This window comes from Oncorhynchus mykiss, chromosome 31, assembly GCF_013265735.2.
Source record: "Oncorhynchus mykiss isolate Arlee chromosome 31, USDA_OmykA_1.1, whole genome shotgun sequence".
Lineage (NCBI taxonomy): Eukaryota > Metazoa > Chordata > Actinopteri > Salmoniformes > Salmonidae > Oncorhynchus > Oncorhynchus mykiss.
In genome coordinates this window covers 9,540,169-9,560,100 of record NC_050571.1, presented here as the reverse complement: position 1 = coordinate 9,560,100, position 19,932 = coordinate 9,540,169, and the positions used below count along the sequence as shown (strand labels likewise).

Below are 19,932 nucleotides of genomic sequence, written 5' to 3'. Positions count from 1 at the left end.
TTTTCACCTCCTCTTTCATTCAATGTTCATGAATACATTCTGACAGCTCTTAAGTTTGGTTTGTACCTCTTCTCATGTCGACACAGGCTAATAGGGTGTCAAAGCACCACCGCACTCTCTCCGCCTTGAGCCCCTGGCTTTCTAGACTGTTCTGGAGTCCAGAGCAATGACTGAATGGTCCAGGCACAGAGTTACTGGTTTCCTGTTACCAAATAGTGTACCTTTTCTGAATGATTGGTTTTACATCCGTTGTGAAAATGTTACAGAAGACAATCGGTGAATGGTTGTTTGGAACTAAATGCACAATGGTTCATAAATAATTGACATGCACTACATTTATGGAAACTCAATTTATAACAGTAGTTTGACACACTGCACATGCCTAATGGTTCTAAAGATGCCATTTACATTGTGCAACAATAGACCGTGTGCAACAAACTGTTCGGCGTGTCCACAATATGGCCTAACACATATCCTGGAGATAGGACAGGGAGTTCGAAAGGAACTCTGTGCGTTCCAAGGTGCCGGGGCTCGTTCTTTCTCCAAAGGCCTGCCTCTACTCTCCCCATGACAACATAACCCCACCCACTACTGTGAAGGGTGTGACTTTCTTGCTGATGGATGGGTTTTTATCGAATGAAAACGGAGAAGTAGGGTGTGTCGTTTCACCACTGGCCAATTAGACCTTGCTATTTTTGGGCATGGTCTTGGAGTAGTACTAAAGGCTGAAAAACCCTTTTCTTTCGCCTTACGCCAAGGGTAAGGGGTGTGCATAGGAGGTCAAATTAAATTTGCTAAATGCTTTCTTATTTAAAGTACCTACTGTAATCTGTTCCTGTAACTATTGTCTTTTATACGTTTGGATACGTTCCACTGCAACAACCAACGCTCCTCATATCAAATACAAGGTAAGAGCACTCATTTTCACCATAATACATCTTTCTCGTTGACTTCCAGGCGCCAGTTACAATGGTGAACCGTGTCGTTATGTAGCCATATTGTTTCAACGATATCCTACACGGTCGTTTAGTTATTTTGGATGTTGTAGCCTTAACGGGTTACCGGTTTATTTTGCCATGGCCTACTGTCCTTTTGCTGTGCCTTCAACTCATAAAAGCGCCGGTTTTGTGAATAATCTCTGTTGTAGATGCAATTTTAACAATAACATCCAATTGATAATGCAGACACTTGTTGTTTGGATCAGAAATATGTATACGTTGTTGTAGTATTAGCTGCGTTTAAGTCGCTACCGTCGGTGTTTCGGATCCTCCATTGGTCTCTATGGGCAGGGAACATGTCCTGACACATCACGCAGACCTCGCTGCGTAATGACGCAGGCTCCTTCACTTTATTTGTTCACATCTCACACTAGTAAAGATTTGTCGTTTTTCTATTTTTAAATGGTATTGGTTTATTGTTCATTTCAATTGGATTGCTAACGGTTTACACAGAGATACTTATATCATTTGACGGGTGTATGTGATAGACGAGCTACTTTTCTAACATGTCCAGACATGTCCCATGTAGTAAGTTGCCACCCCCTATAGTAGGTTTCAGACCAGTTCGATCCAGTTCGTTACATATTCATGGTGACCGGGGAGAAGGACATGACGATATACTGTAATCAGCTAGCTCAGGGGACTTGAACCGTATCTTACCCAGGGACCCCCTCCCAGGTAAACCGGCGATCCAGGAACCCACATCATACGTCTAATCATCAGGTGAATTATAATGGCAAGGACAAGTAATCAACATTTGAGAAATACTTTATTTTGTAGGTACTTTCCATTATTTTTGATCTCTCCACATTATATGATTGGAAGAGGAAATGTCAACTCTAACATGGGGTATTAGCTAGAAAGGCAACTCAAAACACATTTTCGCTAAGAGCAGAGTTTGAGCTCTATCTTTGTTTTGTTTTTTAAAGTCACAGCTTACCAGCAGCCAGTGGCTGGCACTGGTAGCCTAAAAGCCTTTTCAAAGCCTAAATCAGATACTCCAGTGAGTGTAATGGGCGCAATATTAGGAGTAATAGCTTTGGGCAGTAACTTCCCCAAAATATTCACACGTTTCCAACATACCAGTACCGTTGTGACACATACTGCCAAAACATCTCAAAACTTGTTTTAAGTAGGCTAGGCTACTCATGGTTTATGTGAAATATTATCAATACTATCACTCTTCTTACACAGACGTAACGAAATGGTTACTGTCCTAACTGGAAAAATATTAATATTTAAGGTCTTATTCGGGTGTGTTCCAACGGGAATCTGTTCGAAAAGCTTCGTAAATAACAAGGTTGCCAACAAACAACGCATACGAAGTTTTTTCACCTAACGCGTTAATTCCGAAAAATGTCTGTCCTCACTCTGGTAGCCCATGGACAGACATTACGAATAAGCTACGTGGTGGGTTGATGCCTATTCGGCAGCTAGTTAGCTAGGTTAATTATTTGTGCTACTTTTGTATGCATTGTTCGTTGGCATCCTTGTACCTTACCAAGTTTTTGGAACAGATTCCTGTTGGAACGTTACACAAATGATACCCACCCCTCTTATGAATCAATTCCCTTGAATTAATAATGTACTTTAATAGTGGCATAACTACATTCTCTCCTCTCCATAGATGCTTCACACAGTGACTGGACCAGGGGCTCTGGCCTTTGCTGTGCAGTTGAAAGCTTTGACTGACCAGGAGTTCAGGTACCAGCCCAAGCTGAGCGGGCTGAGGATCATTGAGACGGCCCATGACAACGGCCTGAGGATGACCGCCCGGCTCAGGGAGTACGAGGTGAAGGACCTCCTGTCTCTGACCAGGTTCTTTGGCTTCAGCGCAGAGACCTTCTCCCTGGCCGTCAACCTGCTGGACCGCTTCCTCGCTGTAATGAAGGTAAAGCCTGGACATCAGACAGGGTTTGATTAGGAATTATTCCAATCTGTCTTTTTATTCATTTGGTTTTAGCTGAGTAAGCAAGGGAAGGGAAACAAATGACTGTTGGTGCAAGACTGTAAAATCACATGTCTATTCTGTAATATCAGAATCTTGTACAGGCTCTTCACTGTGAAAATATTTCAACGATTACCCCTAAAATGAATGACATTCAAGAACTCTCATTTTAAACATAACCTTTAACCTTTCTCCCATCTCCAGATCCAGCCGAAGCACCTGTCATGCGTGGGCCTGTCCTGTTTCTACATCGCTGTGAAGACCACGGAGGAGAAGAAGAATGTCCCCATGGCCAACGAGTTGATCCGGATCAGCCAGAACCGCTTCACTGTGTCTGACATGATGAGGATGGAGAAGATCATTCTGCAGAAACTCTACTGGAAGGTCAAAGCCCCCACAGCCCTCTACTTCCTCAGGCTGTTTTACAGCCGGATACAGGACACGCTTGAAGATGACGGGTACGATGACTTGGACGGTACACTGTATATATCAAGGGTGTCAAACATATGGCATTCGGCCTGTGGGTGTTTTGAATAAAATAAGATACTAACTCAATATACTTTAAAATGACAAATGGTAGAAAGGATAATGGACCTACACTCATAGTTTAACTGTGTCCAGTTCACTAATAATCACCTGATTTTAGTGCGCCCCTCCGGTCTTCGTGGGAGACCGAATGTGGCCCCCGGTGCTAAATGAGTTTGACACCCCTGATAGATAACCGTATATCAGGCTATTTTGAGATGCCCACAGTGTGATTTAATACGTTTTTTCATAATTAGGAATATTGTTTAAATACCTGCAGTCAACTTGTGCGCTAGGTTAGTAGATAAATCAGCTGTTGTGTTATTTGTTCATTATAAAGCCGTTCCACAAAGCAGCTGATTGAGCCTGTCTGGCGGCTTGTGTTCAAACATGCTGTGAATACGCTCTAAAAGTAGTGGCTGGATATCAGGGGGATTTGGATAATGTGGATGAAGTTGATGCATTTAACTAAAACTCAGTTTCACATATGTACTCTACTAGTCAAAAGTTTGGACTCCTACTTGTCCAGGGGTTTTTCTTAATTCTTTACCATTTTTCTACTTTGTAAAATACTAGTGAAGACGTCACAAAACTATGAAATAACACATGGAATCATGTATTAACAAAAAAGTGTTAAATGAAAATATATTTTAGATTCTTCAAAGTAGCCACCCTTTGCCTTGACAGCTTTGCACACTCGGCATTCTCTCAACCAGCTTCATGAGGTAGTCACATGGAATGCATTTCAATTAACAAGTCCATATTATGGCATGGTCTGTATATCACCACCCCTGTTGCGTTTCATATTTTTGTTCAGTGCATCGTGTCATTTACATATGACAATTTCCCTTTCTCTTATTTATGCCTTACTCTACAAGCAACTTAATGTATTAAAACAAATTCTCTCTCCATAGCAAGGAGATCATGAACGTTGAGAGACTAGAAGCACAGCTGAAAGCCTGCCATTGCTCTTTCACTTTCTCCAAAGTCAAGGTAAGATACTGTAGTTCTCAGTGTCAAAACAAATGTGTTTGTCTAATTCAGAATATCTCAATACTATGTGTCAAGGAAAACCAATTTAACTTGACTATAAAATACAGGAGCAAGGGGCATGTAGGCAAGTTCATGTTGTGACATTGGATCTCTGCCTATTTTGGGCACTTGGGACATGTAGGTTAGTTCATGTTGTGACATTGCATCTCGGCCTATTTTGGGCACTTGGGATATGTAGGTTAGTTCATGTTGTGACATTGCATCTCGGCCTATTTTGGGCACTTGGGATATGTAGGTTAGTTCATGTTGTGACATTGCATCTCGGCCTATTTTGGGCACTTGGGATATGTAGGTTAGTTCATGTTGTGACATTGCATCTCGGCCTATTTTGGGCACTTGGGAAAGGGGTTGATGAGCTTTGAGGGTGAAAGACATACTCAAAATAGTTTCAAACCGACTGTAAAATGTATCTATAAAAAGATCACTCTTAATATTTAGTTTCCATACTAACCTAATTTCTTTCTTCCCCCTCTTTCTCGCTCCACAGCCCTCTCTGCTTGCCCTGTCCTTGTTGGCCTTGGAGCTTCAGGAGCAGCATGACCATGAGCACATAGACAAGCTGTTCAACACCTTCCAGTGTCTACAGCAGCAACTCACTGTGAGTGTTTACTGTCTAGCCAGCTAGCCTAATCTCCGATCTGTTTGTACTGTCTTGCTTCTGTTGTCACACCAAACATTGGGAATAGCTATTGGCAAGAGGTTACAAAAAGATCTGGGATTCAGGCTACCACCCCAGTGTCATCACTCCCCAAACATGTCTGTTGTAACAGGATACTAAATATGTGTAGTATCAGGGTAGTAACAGGGTTTTGTTCATTAGGGCATACAACAGTAAATGTTTGAAATGGAAAACGAGAGGGAAGACACACTCAAATAAAACAAGTTCCTTATTGGACTAGCCCAAGGTCCCCCCTCCACCCTGTTTGGTGCCTAATGAACACAACCCAGCATCGGAAGGTGTTCTGTCCCGAATGGAGCCCTATGGGCCTGGTCAAAAGTATTGCAGTCGCTACAGAGAATAAGGTGTCCTTTGAGCCACATCACCGTTGGCTATGTGGTGGAGCTCTGCGGCGTGGTGGAGCTCTGCGGCGTGGTGGAGCTCTGCTCAACGGATTACCTAATGTTGAGGGTTCATGGCAAATGTAGGCAAGTTGATTGAACATGTAGGGCATGTTCCATTTTAGAACCTTTGGAATTGGGAACATTCTCTGGGTTGTTAATGATACAGAAAGGGGGAAACGGACCAACAAAAGCTCTCTGACAGGGTTTTAAATTAAATTGCTGCTCGGACGTGCTGCATGATAATTCTGTTTTTCCTCTCCCCGTTTCTTCGTATTTCCTCAGGTCCGAGAAGGAGACCTGGTTATCGTGACAGAGTTGGTTATGAAGTGTCTGATTGAGTATTCAACCACCAGGGTGTCCAGGCCCAACAGCCAGAGGCTTCGTTGGATACTCTCTGGCAGAACGCAACGCATGTTGAAACACAGCTACTACAAGATCGCCCATATGCCCACAATCCCCGAGTCCGCCTACTGAACCCTGGGGCTGGGTGACCACTGATACAAAAGTAGGAGTACACCGATACAAAAGGAGAAGTAGGTTACCACCTCTTCTCCCCTAAAAACATTTAGTTTTTCAGTTTAAATGGGGGAGGAAAAAAATTGCCTAAAAGCCCCCCCAAAAAAACTACAACTTCTTGTACTCTACTGTTGCTACGTGGTCACCTACCTCCATCACTAACCCATTTCCCTTACAGAACTGCATTATGGATGATGCAGTTCTTTAAGGGGAAAACCTGTAACAAACTTATTTCCCCCTTTCTCCTGGTTTTTGTTCTCGTGGTACTTTTTGAATAAGCTCACTATTTATTAGCCTACATCTGCTTCATTGACTAAGTGTGCATCTGAAATGGCACCCTATTCCCTATATAGTGCACTACTTTTGATAAGAGCTGATTTTGTTCTTTGAAGGGAATAGGGTGCCATTGAGAAGGCACACTAAGGGAGTAATGCCCGGTCAAGAGTGGGTTTAATCCGCTGCCATCTAGCGAAGGTTAAATCCTTCCTGGTTGAAATGCTTGCACGCGTGTATACAGTATGTTCTTATCTGAATCAGTACCAACATGAATACTCTGCATAGTATTCTATCGTGGTTGCTGGTTTTAAGCAATGAAGTATAGAACCGCCTAGGTCCTCAGTCCACTATGTGGAAGAGGAGGGAGAAGGGTTTTGTGAAAATGCAAAAACAATGGAACCAAGAAATCGGACCCAAACCCCTTAACTTCCACCCTAGGTTGATGAACTGGCCTAAATGCACACTCCTCTACCCAAGGTGACCGCTTCCTTTTTTACTATTGAAATATTGATGTTTTTTTTGTACTTGTGGAGGACGTTTGAGGTTTCCTCGGTGACGTCGGCGAGGTTTCCTCGGTGACGTCGGCGAGGTTTCCTCGGTGACGTCGGCGAGGTTTCCTCGGTGACGTCGGCGAGGTTTTTAGCTTGCAGGTTAGCATGCTGAAACTGGCTGTGGATGACATGGTATCCCACTAGGGTGCCATTTTGGACACGACCACTATCTTCTAATGTAATGTTAACTATTACTAACAACGGTTACTAACAACGATCACATAATGCGATGTTGAATTACCTTGATTTGTGGCAAAATCTTAGCCTTTAGAAAACAACCATTTGAAAAATGCACTCTTAAGTCACTTAGGTAAGCACAGTAGATATGAAATTAAGTTAGTTTGTGATTTGCATTTGCTAGACCATTTGCATTTGACCATAGGCCCCACAATTGATCTGAAAAATGAAGTTGTTCGTTAAAGAATTTGATGTTTTGGAATTTAAAAACTTTTCCTTAAAATTGGATTTACACCACCTGTTCAACCCATGTGTTTACACCTTTCAATAAAACTATATTGAAAAGCTGTTTGGTTGCACTGTCAAATGTTCTGAAACCACATCCATCAAAACAACTTTTCAGCCATTTATTATAAAGCCACAGCAGAATTTCCATACCGACAGCTATTTAACTGAATTGTGGCAATGCAGTCTGAAAGGTTTGGCAGAATACAAAAAAAAAAGCCAATCCTAAATGTATACAAGGGTTGAAAGAAAAGGCAGGATGTGGGTTTATACAGTTATGGCTTATAGTTTCAAATTATAGAATATTCTAATCATTGTCTGATCTTTGCCCAAAGGCAACTGCTCATCCTGCACTGAGTTCATAACCAAAGCGGGAAGGTGGTAATAAGTTGTGAAGTTGAAAATATCAGTTGGCTGCATTCATATGCTTTGAACGGTTGAGAAACACCATGCTTGTAAACAAGTGTTCAAAAACATTTAGATTTAACTGCTGAAAATGTCATTTAATTTGTAGGTGACGAGAGGTCAGCATGTGGGACGAGTCGGTGCTCAGGGATGATAGCCGATATAACAAGTACTTTCCCACCAGTAATTACCAGTTGGAGGGGCCTTAACGGATTTTCCCCAGTCGTATGTTGTAAATACCACCTTCCCACTTGGTTATAAACACAGCACAATCTCTTCACCCCCTAGGCCTTAGCAAGCCTCAACAGTGTCCATTTGACAGTCTCGGACATAGTGTACAGTGGGGTGGGTCCCCTTTGCTGTTTAACAACTGTCACTTCTGCAAGCTGGAGAAGTCTGGACCACCACCTGCAAAGTTCCCAGAGATCTCTGCTCCACTGAAGTCAAAGCCAGGGTTCTGTTGACACAGTGGGAAGTGACCCAGCAACATTAATTTAATGTAGAGAGAGAGCCTGCATGTTAATATGCCTCCATCTATCCATGTTTTACAGATTAATGTGGATGAAGGAAAGAGGCCATTGAGAAGTGTAGTCAAGTGTTTTAGGCTCCGTGTGGGACTGTCTCGTATGACTCACCTCTCTCTGGAACCTCTCCAGAGTTAGTTTCCTCTGCATCTGGTCCTGGAGCCAGGCATCAGCACAGTACTCTCCCTCTAGCAGAGAGGACCAGCAGTTACCTGCCTCCCTGTTCGTCTTCATCAGCACGATACGAATCAGACACTTGTCCTCTGGAAAAGACGTGTGGAGGGGGAGAGTATTAACTTTATCTACCTCACTTCCTTTGGCAATGTTAACACGTTTCCCATGCCAATAAAGCCCTTGAATTGAATTGAGTGATCGCTTAGGCTTTATTTTCAACCAATATCTGCTAATGACTTCTCCACGGGATGGGGAGTGAAAAACTGATTTATGATGCAAGGTTTACATTCAACCATTGTGTTGATTTGAATTAGTAGAAACCCACCTAATGTCCACGTTCCTTCATCCGCAACAGTGATGCCAAATAATTTACCCTGGAAGTACAAGAGACATGACTATGAGCAAACACGTAATTAAAAATGGACCAATAAGCTTGCAGTTTACAATCACATGACTACACAAATTCACCTGGATCTAGCATATACGGGTTTGCCAGAAAACAGTATTTAACCCAACTTCCATTTCCTCTGGGAACACCTGCTACGTTAGGCTGACCTGAATCAGAGAGAAGCACCTTCACCAAGAAACCATTCTGTAGATAACGTGTACTTGGGAATATACATGTCGTGGTAATTATCTGGGAGTCACCTATGCAGGTAAAACGAGATGAGTTTTGGAAGGATGGCCTCAGCATGTACACATTTGATTACATGGAGGAAAGTCACGCTTTTCCCAATTGCAGTCAAGGAGAGGGACCCAGGGGAGGGTCATAATTTATGAAATGTCAATATTTATCAATGTTTTAGACTGAGTTGCTTATTACGCTACATATTGATGTGTCCGATGCCGCCCCTCATCTCTGATTTTCCGCTGGGCGTGCAATATCAAGTGTGCCTATAGGCTATTTAGTGTGGTCTCAATCAAATGATCCATAGCTGCTATTGGCTACGAAGTGCACGCTCGGAGAAGCACAGACCAAAGTTATATTTCTAAGATAGCTGCTGGGATGGTGTTAAATAAACTAGGCTGCATTACACACGGCAATGGATACTCCAACCATGAATCCCTGCCTGCTCAGCTCTTGCTGATCAAAAACGTTTTATTGTGTGCTGCCTAACCAATGGCTGTTCAGGGAAAGGCTTCTTCTGAATAGAATCTTGCTTGTGGACTAGCTGATGTTCTGTTCGGTTTGAGACAGAGGGCATGAAGAAGAGGGAGATCAACTTCAATAGCTTGCTACTACTATAATTGATTAAAAACAAGATGTTTCTTACCCCTGATGTATTTATCAGAGTTATTGACTTCACAATAAGACATTCCAGTGCTGAAACTTGAAGCAGCAACGGCACAATTAACTCAAAATCGACAGCTCATGGTGCTAAAAGTTCAATTAAAATAAGCATAATTCATTTCAACATCTTCATTTTAATTAGACTTTACTAATAAGAGGGCTTTGTGTTGGAGCCTATTTCTTCCTATTTAAGAATAAAGAGGTAGGCCTACCTGTTTGACAGAATTAGGCTGCTATATCCATAGATTTGTCTTGTCAATTCCTTCACCCACCATGCACTCTTTAAAATAACAGTCTGTCACTGACATGGAGGTAGGGTAAGTTAAAACCAAGACTCGAATTGAGAGGGTATGCCATAGGCCTACCTTGAATTAAAGAAAAGGGCAAAAAGCCCAGACCCACCCCGTGTTAGTTTAAGGTTTTGAAGAAAATAAAAACGGATCTGATTATATAAAGTGATCTACTGTATAACAGCGTTTTGTTTGGCAATGTTTTATTCTAGAAACAAGCTTTAAAATACACGTGAAGAAGTTACCATGATGCATATGGTTTCCTTTCTTTGATGTTTAGAGGTGGAGCTACAACCTTTAGCAGAGGAGACAAAAAAAATAGACTTTGCTTGGGAAGTAATCAAATTGATTAAGCTATTAACTTTCGGTAAAATAGGATGTTTAAACCCTGACAACTTTTAAGGAAACACTGGTGACCTTCTCTCGTTGGGATAAGACATGGAAGAGTAGCCAGCAGTTAAAGCTTACAGTTTTCTGCATTGGTAGGCCTCTGTCTGGGTAGGAAAGGTAGGCCTAACTTTTATAAGTACCATGCTCAGATTCCTAATGACATCTCAGACTTAATTATTTGCAAACAGGGACAGTTTCGTTGCAAACAAGAAACACTGATTTGGCATTGGAGAAATATGATAAGAAATTAGGCCTATCTCTCTGCCCAGTCTTAGCCTGGAATTTCAGTAATTTGTGTGGTATTAAAAAAAATTATTCTAAAATGACTCATTTTTATGAAAATTTATTTTTCCTCGGACCTGAAAACATGATAGAATCATGCAATGCTTTTACTATAAAGGAGATTTTTCCACCCCTACTCTTGTCCATCGTGGTCTGCGAATCCATAACCTTCTGGCCCGCAGGCCTGTGTGCCATCCAAATTCACGCGTTGCCATGTAATGCTTACGACTAAGAACACGTTCTAAAACTGCATATCTAAGGCTTTGGTCCGCCCAAGAAGTGAGGTTAAACAGTAGACATGTTCTCTGCTATCCCCTTTGTTTTGATTATTATTTGGGGTAAAGGAGGGTCACTTGTTTTTTTTTCTCTGCAAACGTTCAGGGTGGGTTTAGGTTAAATATATTTTTGCTAAAGGGGGGGGGGGCATCCATTTTCATTCCAGAATGGTCTGATTTTGTTCATGCAGCTAACCCTTATTAACATTCACTACCTTACTTTGAAATGTGTTTGTTGTGATGCCTACCTTGAAGACTTGTTTTCCTTTGACGTGTAGTTCTATCTGTTTGGATCCCAGGTTACATTTGACTTCTTTGCCAGACGTCCCATGTGGTACATTCACTTCAATAAATACCTCCTCCATGGTTTGGGACCAGTTTCCCCATGGTGTTTTACACGGGATAACGCCGCTTCTCTCCTCGAAGTGGACCGACATGCTGCTGGCTAGCGACCCTCTCACGCCTCCTGATCTGATACTTAGCTAACCGGCTAGCTAAATGTTGTTTATTCTCTCAAACGATGTTCAGGTCCTAACTTGTACCGACATAACGATATGTAACCATTCCAAAACATATACTTATACGCATAAACTGGCTAGAAAATATGACCAAAATTGTATAGGACAGTGTTTACGCCAGTCAGTTAGTTCTTCCAGAAACATCCTGGAGTTACTTCCTCGCTAGTTGAGTTTCCGGTGGCTGAACCGCCAAAAGGAACAGAGACCGCCACCTGCTGTTTAGACGCGCAATGGTCAAGGGGTCAAGAATCTTGATCTAAAAATAACACACATAGCCTTGAAATTCCATCCGAGATTATACATTTTAACAACTGGAAGAGTATAGTTCCCCGAGTATACAATAACAGTTAAAATGTTTACATTTCTCCATCTATTCTGTCATCACTCTCTTTTCCTAACAAGTGTCCCAGTCTAAACATGGGTTGGATTTTCTGTGCTAATCTCCTAATTCGATTACTTCACAAATCCTTGTGTTTAAAATACATTCAGTTTAGACTAGCGGAGGACAGAGAAAGGCTGACTATTTAATTTCAACTCAGTTTGACAGGGAATGTTTTGCATAACCTGCTGGCAAGGATGGGTATCATGATTCTGATTTTTTTCACTTTGACTTGGTGAGTAAAATAACCTTTTTCTAATTGTATCATTGGGTAGGCCTCTATAGTTTATTGAATGTATATAAATTATGTATGATAATAAACATACCAATCCTAATAGGTTCAACCTACTAAGTTTATAGGCTTACACAGGGCAGTTCTAAACTTCCATAAATTATTATTGTATTGATTTCAGTGTTGGCCGTGTCTATGGACAAGAAAGCTACGCAGGTGAAAACATCACCCGTATTCTGGACCGACTACTAGATGGATATGACAACAGGTTGCGGCCAGGATCCGGAGGTGGGACTGTCCTAGACCTCTATTCTGATTTATTTTCCTGTATCTTACATCTACAGAACCTTTCATTGAATAAGTGGGAAATAGCCTAGTTGGGATATTACATTGTACAGTATTTTTACCTGATTAGATTCTCTAAAATAATTGTTTATAGTCTACAGCTTTTCCATATTTTCATGGGCAACAATTAAAATCACTATATCCTTTTCAGGTATGATTACAGAGGTGAAAACAGATATCTTTGTCACCAGCTTTGGACCAGTATCAGATGTGGAAATGGTAAGAGACACTCAGAATATTCCCACATAGGCTTACTGTCACATAATGTATGTAAATTAGCAACTGTGAATGTAAATTATCAACTGTGAATGTAAATTAGCAACTTTATATGTTATGTTTACATACTGTTATTACATATGGGTGACAACTGAGCTTCCCGCGTGGAGCAGCGGTCTAAGGCACTGCATCTCAGTGCTAGAGGAGTCACTACAGACCCTGGTTCGATTCCAGGCTGTATCACAACTGGCCGTGATTGAGAGTACCATAGGGCGGCGCACAATTGCCCCAGCGTCGTCCGGGTTAGGGTTTGGCCGAGGTAGGCCGTCACTGTAAATAAGAATCTGTTCTTAACTGACTTGCCTAGTTAAATAAAGGTTCAATAAAAATACCTAAAATAAAATGTTCCACTGCACAGCTGCCTTATGGGCAGACAGCTTTATACTGTAGATAATGAGCCATTTAGTTTGATTAGTCTGTTTCAATACACTAACTAGTGGAGGGTCCTGGTCTGGCAGAATGTTTATTTCAGCTTCTAGATCAATATGTCAAGCAAACTGAATGCTCAAATGCATTGATGAATGAATATCTATAGGTAGTTATTGTACTAATCATCTCATCATCTCTCTGGACTGGCTTGTTCGAATGGATTTAACTGTAGACAGTTAGTTAGAAACACATGTATTATGTCTGTGGTTTGGAGCAGGACCTGCATATCATACTGTACATTCCTCTGTCCTTCTTCAGGACTGTAGAATATAGATTCTAGATCAGGAACCTGTCTGGTGATCAGTCATATAATGCCCGGACTTCTATCTCCTCCTCAGGAGTACACCATCGACATGTTCTTCCGACAGACCTGGGTGGACGAGAGGCTGAAGTACGACGGCGCCGTGGAGATCCTGCGTCTCAATAACAAGATGGTGGATAAGATCTGGACACCCGACACGTTCTTCAGGAACTCCAGGAAGTCCATCGCACACAATATGACCACTCCCAACAAGCTGTTCCGCATCATGCAGAACGGGACCGTCCTCTATACCATGAGGTAACCTGAGCCCCGAGCCCCTCCTCCCTGGACTCCCCTGTAGAACCTCTTCCCCATGAGGTAGCCCCTCCTCCCTGGACCCTCCTGTAGAACCCCTTCACCATGAGGTAGCCCCTCCTCCCTGGACCCTCCTGTAGAACCTCTTCCCCATGAGGTAGCTCCTCCTCCCTGGACCCTCCTGTAGAACCTCGTCCCCATGAGGTAGCCCCTCCTCCCTGGACCCTCCTGTAGAACCTCTTCCCCATGAGGTAGCCCCTCCTCCCTGGACCCTCCTGTAAAACCCCTTCACCATGAGGTAACCCCTCCTCCCTGGACCCTCCTGTAGAACCTCTTCACCATGAGGTAGCCCCTCCTCCCTGGACCCTCCTGTAGAACCTCTTCCCCATGAGGTAGCCCCTCCTCCCTGGACCCTCCTGTAGAACCCCTTCACCATGAGGTAGCCCCTCCTCCCTGGACCCTCCTGTAGAACCCCTTCACCATGAGGTAGCCCCTCCTCCCTGGACCCTCCTGTAGAACCCCTTCACCATGAGGTAGCCCCTCCTCCCAGGACCCTCCTGTAGAACCTCTTCCCCATGAGGTAGCCCCTCCTCCCTGGACCCTCCTGTAGAACCCCTTCACCATGAGGTAGCCCCTCCTCCCTGGACCCTCCTGTAGAACCTCTTCCCCATGAGGTAGCTCCTCCTCCCTGGACCCTCCTGTAGAACCCCTTCACCATGAGGTAGCCCCTCCTCCCTGGACCCTCCTGTAGAACCTCTTCCCCATGAGGTAGCCCCTCCTCCCTGGACCCTCCTGTAGAACCCCTTCACCACGAGGTAGCCCCTCCTCCCTGGACCCTCCTGTAGAACCTCTTCCCCATGAGGTAGCTCCTCCTCCCTGGACCCTCCTGTAGAACCTCGTCCCCATGAGGTAGCCCCTCCTCCCTGGACCCTCCTGTAGAACCTCTTCCCCATGAGGTAGCCCCTCCTCCCTGGACCCTCCTGTAGAACCCCTTCACCACGAGGTACCTACAGGAAGAAGTGTTTTAAATAAACCCCTTTTTTGTAGCCAAATAAGACTGTCAATTAAGACTATGAAAAATAAAATGCCGTTGCAATGGTGCTCTGCACATAGGAAACCAGTTGTGTTGTACTGTATACACAGTTTTTACACAGATGATGAAATCAGAAGTGTTATGTATTCTATGTGTATCTCAGACTAACCATCAGTGCAGAGTGTCCCATGAGTCTCATGGACTTCCCTATGGACGGACATGCCTGTCCTCTCAAGTTCGGCAGCTGTGAGTAGTCAGTCTAGGATCTCCTTTCTCTGGATCTTTTTCTAAAGGAATTAGGGCTGTCATATAATGTTTTTGGTATTGGAAAAGCAAACATTTTGAGCAAATTCACGATTAATCGCGATTAATTACAGCAAATCCTGCGACTACATCGATAAAAAAATAAATTGAAACGTTTGACAGCCCTAAAAGTAATTTTGAAGAAAAGTTTGCTTATGGCACTGAAACAGGTAAATTCACATCCTTGTGCTCCAGCTTCCTCAAACAGTTTTCAAACATATCCCCTTTGTAGTGCACTATTTATTAAGGAACAGGGACCATTTCAGAGACCTACGATGTCTTGTAGTTTCTGTCAACAGTATATATACGAATGTTATGACAACTGAATGAACTTGTTTCTGAATACATCAGATGCGTACACGAGCAGTGAGATCACCTTTACCTGGAGGAAGGGTCTGGAAGCTTCTGTAGACTGTCCTCAGGAGTCTATCAGTCTGCTCCAGTATGACCTGGTGGGACAGAGGTTATCCATGGAGACGTTCAAGTCCAACACAGGTAAGGACCCACTGTAGGTTACATCACATGTAAAATTAGAGACAGAGGGAGAGAAAAAAAGGAGGGAGAGAGAAAGAGGGAGAGAGAGACTACTACATAATTCTAACACACTACTACACTACACACACAGTACTACACACACTACTACATTACACTACCACACTACGTTAGTACAATAAACTACTACACTGCACTACACTACACTATTACACTACACTACTACATTACACTACTACACTAATACAATACTACACGACACTACTACATCACACTACATGACTACACTACACTACTACACTACTACATTACATAACTGCACTGCACTACTACACTACACTAGACAACCCTACACTACTACACTACTACACTACTACACTACTACATTACACTACTATACTACTACACTACTACATTACACTACTATACTACTACACTACTACACTACTACACTACTACACCACTACATTACTACATTACACTACTACACTACTACACTACTACACTACTACACTACTACACTACTACACTACTACATTACACTACTATACTACTACACTACTACACTACTACACTACTACACCACTACATTACTACATTACACTACTACACCACTACATTACTACATTACACTACTATACTACTACACTACTACACTACTACACTACTACACTACTACACTACACTAGACAACCCTACACTACTACACTACTACACTACTACATTACACTACTATACTACTACACTACTACACTACTACACTACTACACTACTACACTACTACATTACACTACTATACTACTACACTACTACACTACTACACTACTACACTACTACACTACTACATTACACTACTATACTACTACACTACTACACTACTACACTACTACACTACTACACTACACAACCCTACACTACTACACTACTACACTACTACACTACACTACACAACCCTACACTACTACACTACTATACTACTACACTACTACATTACTACACTACTACACTACTACACTACACAACCCTACACTACTACACTACACTAGACAACCCTACACTACTACACTACTACACTACTACATTACACTACTATACTACTACACTACTACATCACACTACATGACTACACTACACTACTACACTACTACATTACATAACTGCACTGCACTGCACTACTACACTACACTAGACAACCCTACACTACTACACTACTACACTACTACAATACACTACTACACTACTACACCACTACACTACACTACTACACTACTACGCTGCTACAATACACTACTACACTACTACACCACTACACTACTACACTACTACACTACTACACTACACTAGACAACCCTACACTACTACACTACTACACTACTACATTACACTACTATACTACTACACTACTACACTACTACACTACACAACCCTACACTACTACACTACTACACTACTACACTACTACACTACACTAGACAACCCTACACTACTACACTACTACACTACACTAGACAACCCTACACTACTACACTACTACACTACACTAGACAACCCTACACTACTACACTACTACACTACTACACTACTACACTACACTAGACAACCCTACACTACTACACTACTACACTACTACATTACTACACTACTACACTACTACACTACTACACTACTACACTACTACACTACTACACTACACTACACAACCCTACACTACTACACTACTACACTACTACACTACACTACACAACCCTACACTACTACACTACTACATTACACTACTATACTACTACACTACTACACTACTACAATAGACTACTACACTACTACACCACTACACTACACTACTACACTACTACACTGCTACATTACACTACTACACTACTACACCACTACACTACTAACTACACTACTACACTACTACACCACGCTACTACACTACACTACACGAATACACTACTACACTTCACTGCTACACCACACTACCACACTACTACACTACTACATTACTACACCACACTACTACATCACGCTACTACACTATTACACTACTACACTACACTACACAAATACACTACTACACTTCACTGCTACACCACACTACTACATCACGCTACTACACTATTATACTACTACACTACTACACCACACTACTACACTGCTACACCACACTACTACATCACGCTACTACACTATTATACTACTACACTACTACACCACACTACTACACTGCTACACCACACTACTACACTATTACACTACTACACTATTACACTACTACACTACACTACTACATCACACTACTACACTACTACACTACACTACTACACTACTACACCACACTACACTACTACACTACACTCCCCTCCCCTCTCCCTCTCTCTCTTTACTTCCCTTCTCTCCCCTCTTCTCTCCCTCTGCACCCCTCCTCTTCTCTGTTATTCTGTAACCCCCTACCTACCCTGAGACAGAGCAGATCAGAGACAGGTAGGGGGTTGTTATGTCCTGATCTGCTCTGTCTCAGGGTAGGGGGTTATTCTTCTCTGATCTGTCTCAGGGTAGGGGGTTATTCTTCTCTGATCTGTCTCAGGATAGAGGTTATTCTTCTCTGATCTGTCTCAGGGTAAGGGGTTGTTATTTCCTGATCTGATCTGTCTCAGGGTAGGGGGCCAGTCAGACATCTTCACTCTATGTCTCCCTCTCTGTCTTCTCCCTCCACATCTTCTCCCTTCCCATGTCATTGTTGTGGTCTCTCTCACCGCTGCTCTCTACCGATACTTACTCTGTTTATCTTCCAGGTTTCTACTCTGTCATGGTGGTTCATTTTCTACTACAGAGGAAGCTAGGCTACTACCTGATTCAGACGTACATCCCTCTGATTATGGTGGTGGTGCTGTCGCAAGTAGCCTTCTGGATCAACAAAGAGTCTGTCCCTGCACGCACTGTGGCTGGTATGATAACAACCCTCTGTCCCTGTGTCTGGTATGATAACAACCCTCTGTCTCTGTGGCTGGTATGATTACAACCCTCTGTCTCTGTGTCTAGTATGATAACAACCCTCTGTCTCTGTGTCTAGTATGATAACAACCCTCTGTCTCTGTGTCTAGTATGATAACAACCCTCTGTCTCTGTGTCTGGTATGATAACAACCCTCTGTCTCTGTGGCTGGTATGATTACAACCCTCTGTCTCTGTGTCTAGTATGATAACAACCCTCTGTCTCTGTGTCTAGTATGATAACAACCCTCTGTCTCTGTGTCTAGTATGATAACAACCCTCTGTCTCTGTGTCTGGTATGATAACAACCCTCTGTCTCTGTGTCTAGTATGATTACAACCCTCTGTCTCTGTGTCTAGTATGATAACAACCGTCTGTCTCTGTGTCTAGTATGATAACAACCCTCTGTCTCTGTGTCTAGTATGATAACAACCCTCTGTCTCTGTGTCTAGTATGATAACAACCCTCTGTCTCTGTGTCTAGTATGATTACAACCCTCTGTCTCTGTGTCTAGTATGATAACAACCCTCTGTCTCTGTGTCTGGTATGATAACAACCCTCTGTCTCTGTGGCTGGTATGATTACAACCCTCTGTCTCTGTGTCTGGTATGATAACAACCCTCTGTCTCTGTGGCTGGTATGATAACAACCCTCTGTCTCTGTGGCTGGTATGATAACAACCCTCTGTCCCTGTGGTTAGTATGATTACAACCCTCTGTCTCTGTGTCTGGTATGATAACAACCCCCTGTTCCTTAGTCTCTGTCTGTCTCGCTCTTTCTTTTTCTTTCTCTGTCCCTTACTCTCTCTCTCTCTCTCTCTCTCTCTCGCTTTCTCCTCCCATGCCACATGTAATTAGTGTAGCCTACACTCTCTTTCTCCTTCCAGTCACATGTAATTAGTGTAGCCTACACTGTCTTTCTCCTCCCAGCCACATGTAATTAGTGTAGCCTACACTGTCTTTCTCCTCCCAGCCACATGTAATTAGTGTAGCCTACACTGTCTTTCTCCTCCCAGCCACGTGTAATTAGTGTAGCCTACACTGTCTTTCTCCTCCCAGCCACATGTAATTAGTGTAGCCTACACTGTCTTTCTCCTCCCAGCCACATGTAATTAGTGTAGCCTACACTGTCTTTCTCCTCCCAGCCACATGTAATTAGTGTAGCCTACACTGTCTTTCTCCTCCCAGCCACGTGTAATTAGTGTAGCCTACACTGTCTTTCTCCTCCCAGCCACATGTAATTAGTGTAGCCTACACTGTCTTTCTCCTCCCAGCCACATGTAATTAGTGTAGCCTACACTGTCTTTCTCCTCGTCTGTGTGGTCTGTGTGGTCTGTGTGGTCTGTGTGGTCTGTGTG

General features: G+C 42.8%; 3 protein-coding genes across 4 annotated transcripts in view; 2 read left to right on the top strand and 1 right to left on the bottom strand.

Moving 5' to 3' along the window:
- Positions 1 to 685: 685 nt before the first annotated feature.
- Positions 686 to 7,455, top strand: LOC110504545 (cyclin-G1). 2 transcript variants are annotated; one of them, XR_002470610.2, is made up of 7 exons: positions 686 to 908; positions 2,626 to 2,889; positions 3,151 to 3,404; positions 4,386 to 4,464; positions 5,012 to 5,122; positions 5,869 to 6,421; positions 6,503 to 7,455. XR_002470610.2 is itself a non-coding variant. In XM_021583309.2 (6 exons), the coding sequence occupies exons 2-6, from the start codon at positions 2,626 to 2,628 to the stop codon at positions 6,058 to 6,060; spliced, it is 900 nt and encodes a 299-aa protein (XP_021438984.1). In that variant the 5' UTR covers positions 686 to 908; the 3' UTR covers positions 6,061 to 7,455. The 2 variants fall into 2 exon arrangements, 1 of the variants encoding a protein (XP_021438984.1); XM_021583309.2 differs by having other exon boundaries at positions 5,869 to 7,455.
- A 44-nt stretch (positions 7,456 to 7,499) lies between these two features.
- nudcd2 (NudC domain containing 2) lies at positions 7,500 to 11,714 on the bottom strand. The gene is made up of 4 exons (XM_021583315.2): positions 11,271 to 11,714; positions 8,820 to 8,868; positions 8,432 to 8,583; positions 7,500 to 8,253 (listed from the first exon to the last, which is right to left on the bottom strand). Exons 1-4 carry the CDS (start codon positions 11,457 to 11,459, stop codon positions 8,170 to 8,172), a joined length of 474 nt encoding a protein of 157 aa, XP_021438990.1. The 5' UTR covers positions 11,460 to 11,714; the 3' UTR covers positions 7,500 to 8,169.
- A 402-nt stretch (positions 11,715 to 12,116) lies between these two features.
- gabra6a (gamma-aminobutyric acid type A receptor subunit alpha6a) overlaps positions 12,117 to 19,932 on the top strand; it is a 26,099-nt gene continuing 18,283 nt past the window's right edge. The window contains exons 1-7 of the mRNA XM_036969664.1: positions 12,117 to 12,154; positions 12,333 to 12,439; positions 12,648 to 12,715; positions 13,540 to 13,760; positions 14,954 to 15,036; positions 15,445 to 15,588; positions 18,378 to 18,530. Of these exons, the coding sequence (XP_036825559.1) occupies positions 12,117 to 12,154; positions 12,333 to 12,439; positions 12,648 to 12,715; positions 13,540 to 13,760; positions 14,954 to 15,036; positions 15,445 to 15,588; positions 18,378 to 18,530 (814 nt within the window). The remainder of the gene's footprint in view (positions 12,155 to 12,332; positions 12,440 to 12,647; positions 12,716 to 13,539; positions 13,761 to 14,953; positions 15,037 to 15,444; positions 15,589 to 18,377; positions 18,531 to 19,932) is intronic.

Excerpts from the sequence above, each read along its gene's own strand:
- LOC110504545 (XM_021583309.2), top strand. The coding sequence starts at position 2,626 with ATGCTTCACACAGTGACTGGACCAGGGGCTCTGGCCTTTGCTGTGCAG. Across the intron at positions 2,890-3,150 it reads GCTTCCTCGCTGTAATGAAG|ATCCAGCCGAAGCACCTGTC; the intron begins GTAAAGCCTGGA and ends TCCCATCTCCAG. Across the intron at positions 5,123-5,868 it reads GTCTACAGCAGCAACTCACT|GTCCGAGAAGGAGACCTGGT; the intron begins GTGAGTGTTTAC and ends GTATTTCCTCAG.
- nudcd2 (XM_021583315.2), bottom strand. The coding sequence starts at position 11,459 with ATGTCGGTCCACTTCGAGGAGAGAAGCGGCGTTATCCCGTGTAAAACA. Across the intron at positions 8,584-8,819 it reads TGAAGGAACGTGGACATTAG|AGGACAAGTGTCTGATTCGT; the intron begins GTGGGTTTCTAC and ends CGTCTTTTCCAG. Across the intron at positions 8,254-8,431 it reads TGGAGAGGTTCCAGAGAGAG|AACCCTGGCTTTGACTTCAG; the intron begins GTGAGTCATACG and ends CTGTGTCAACAG.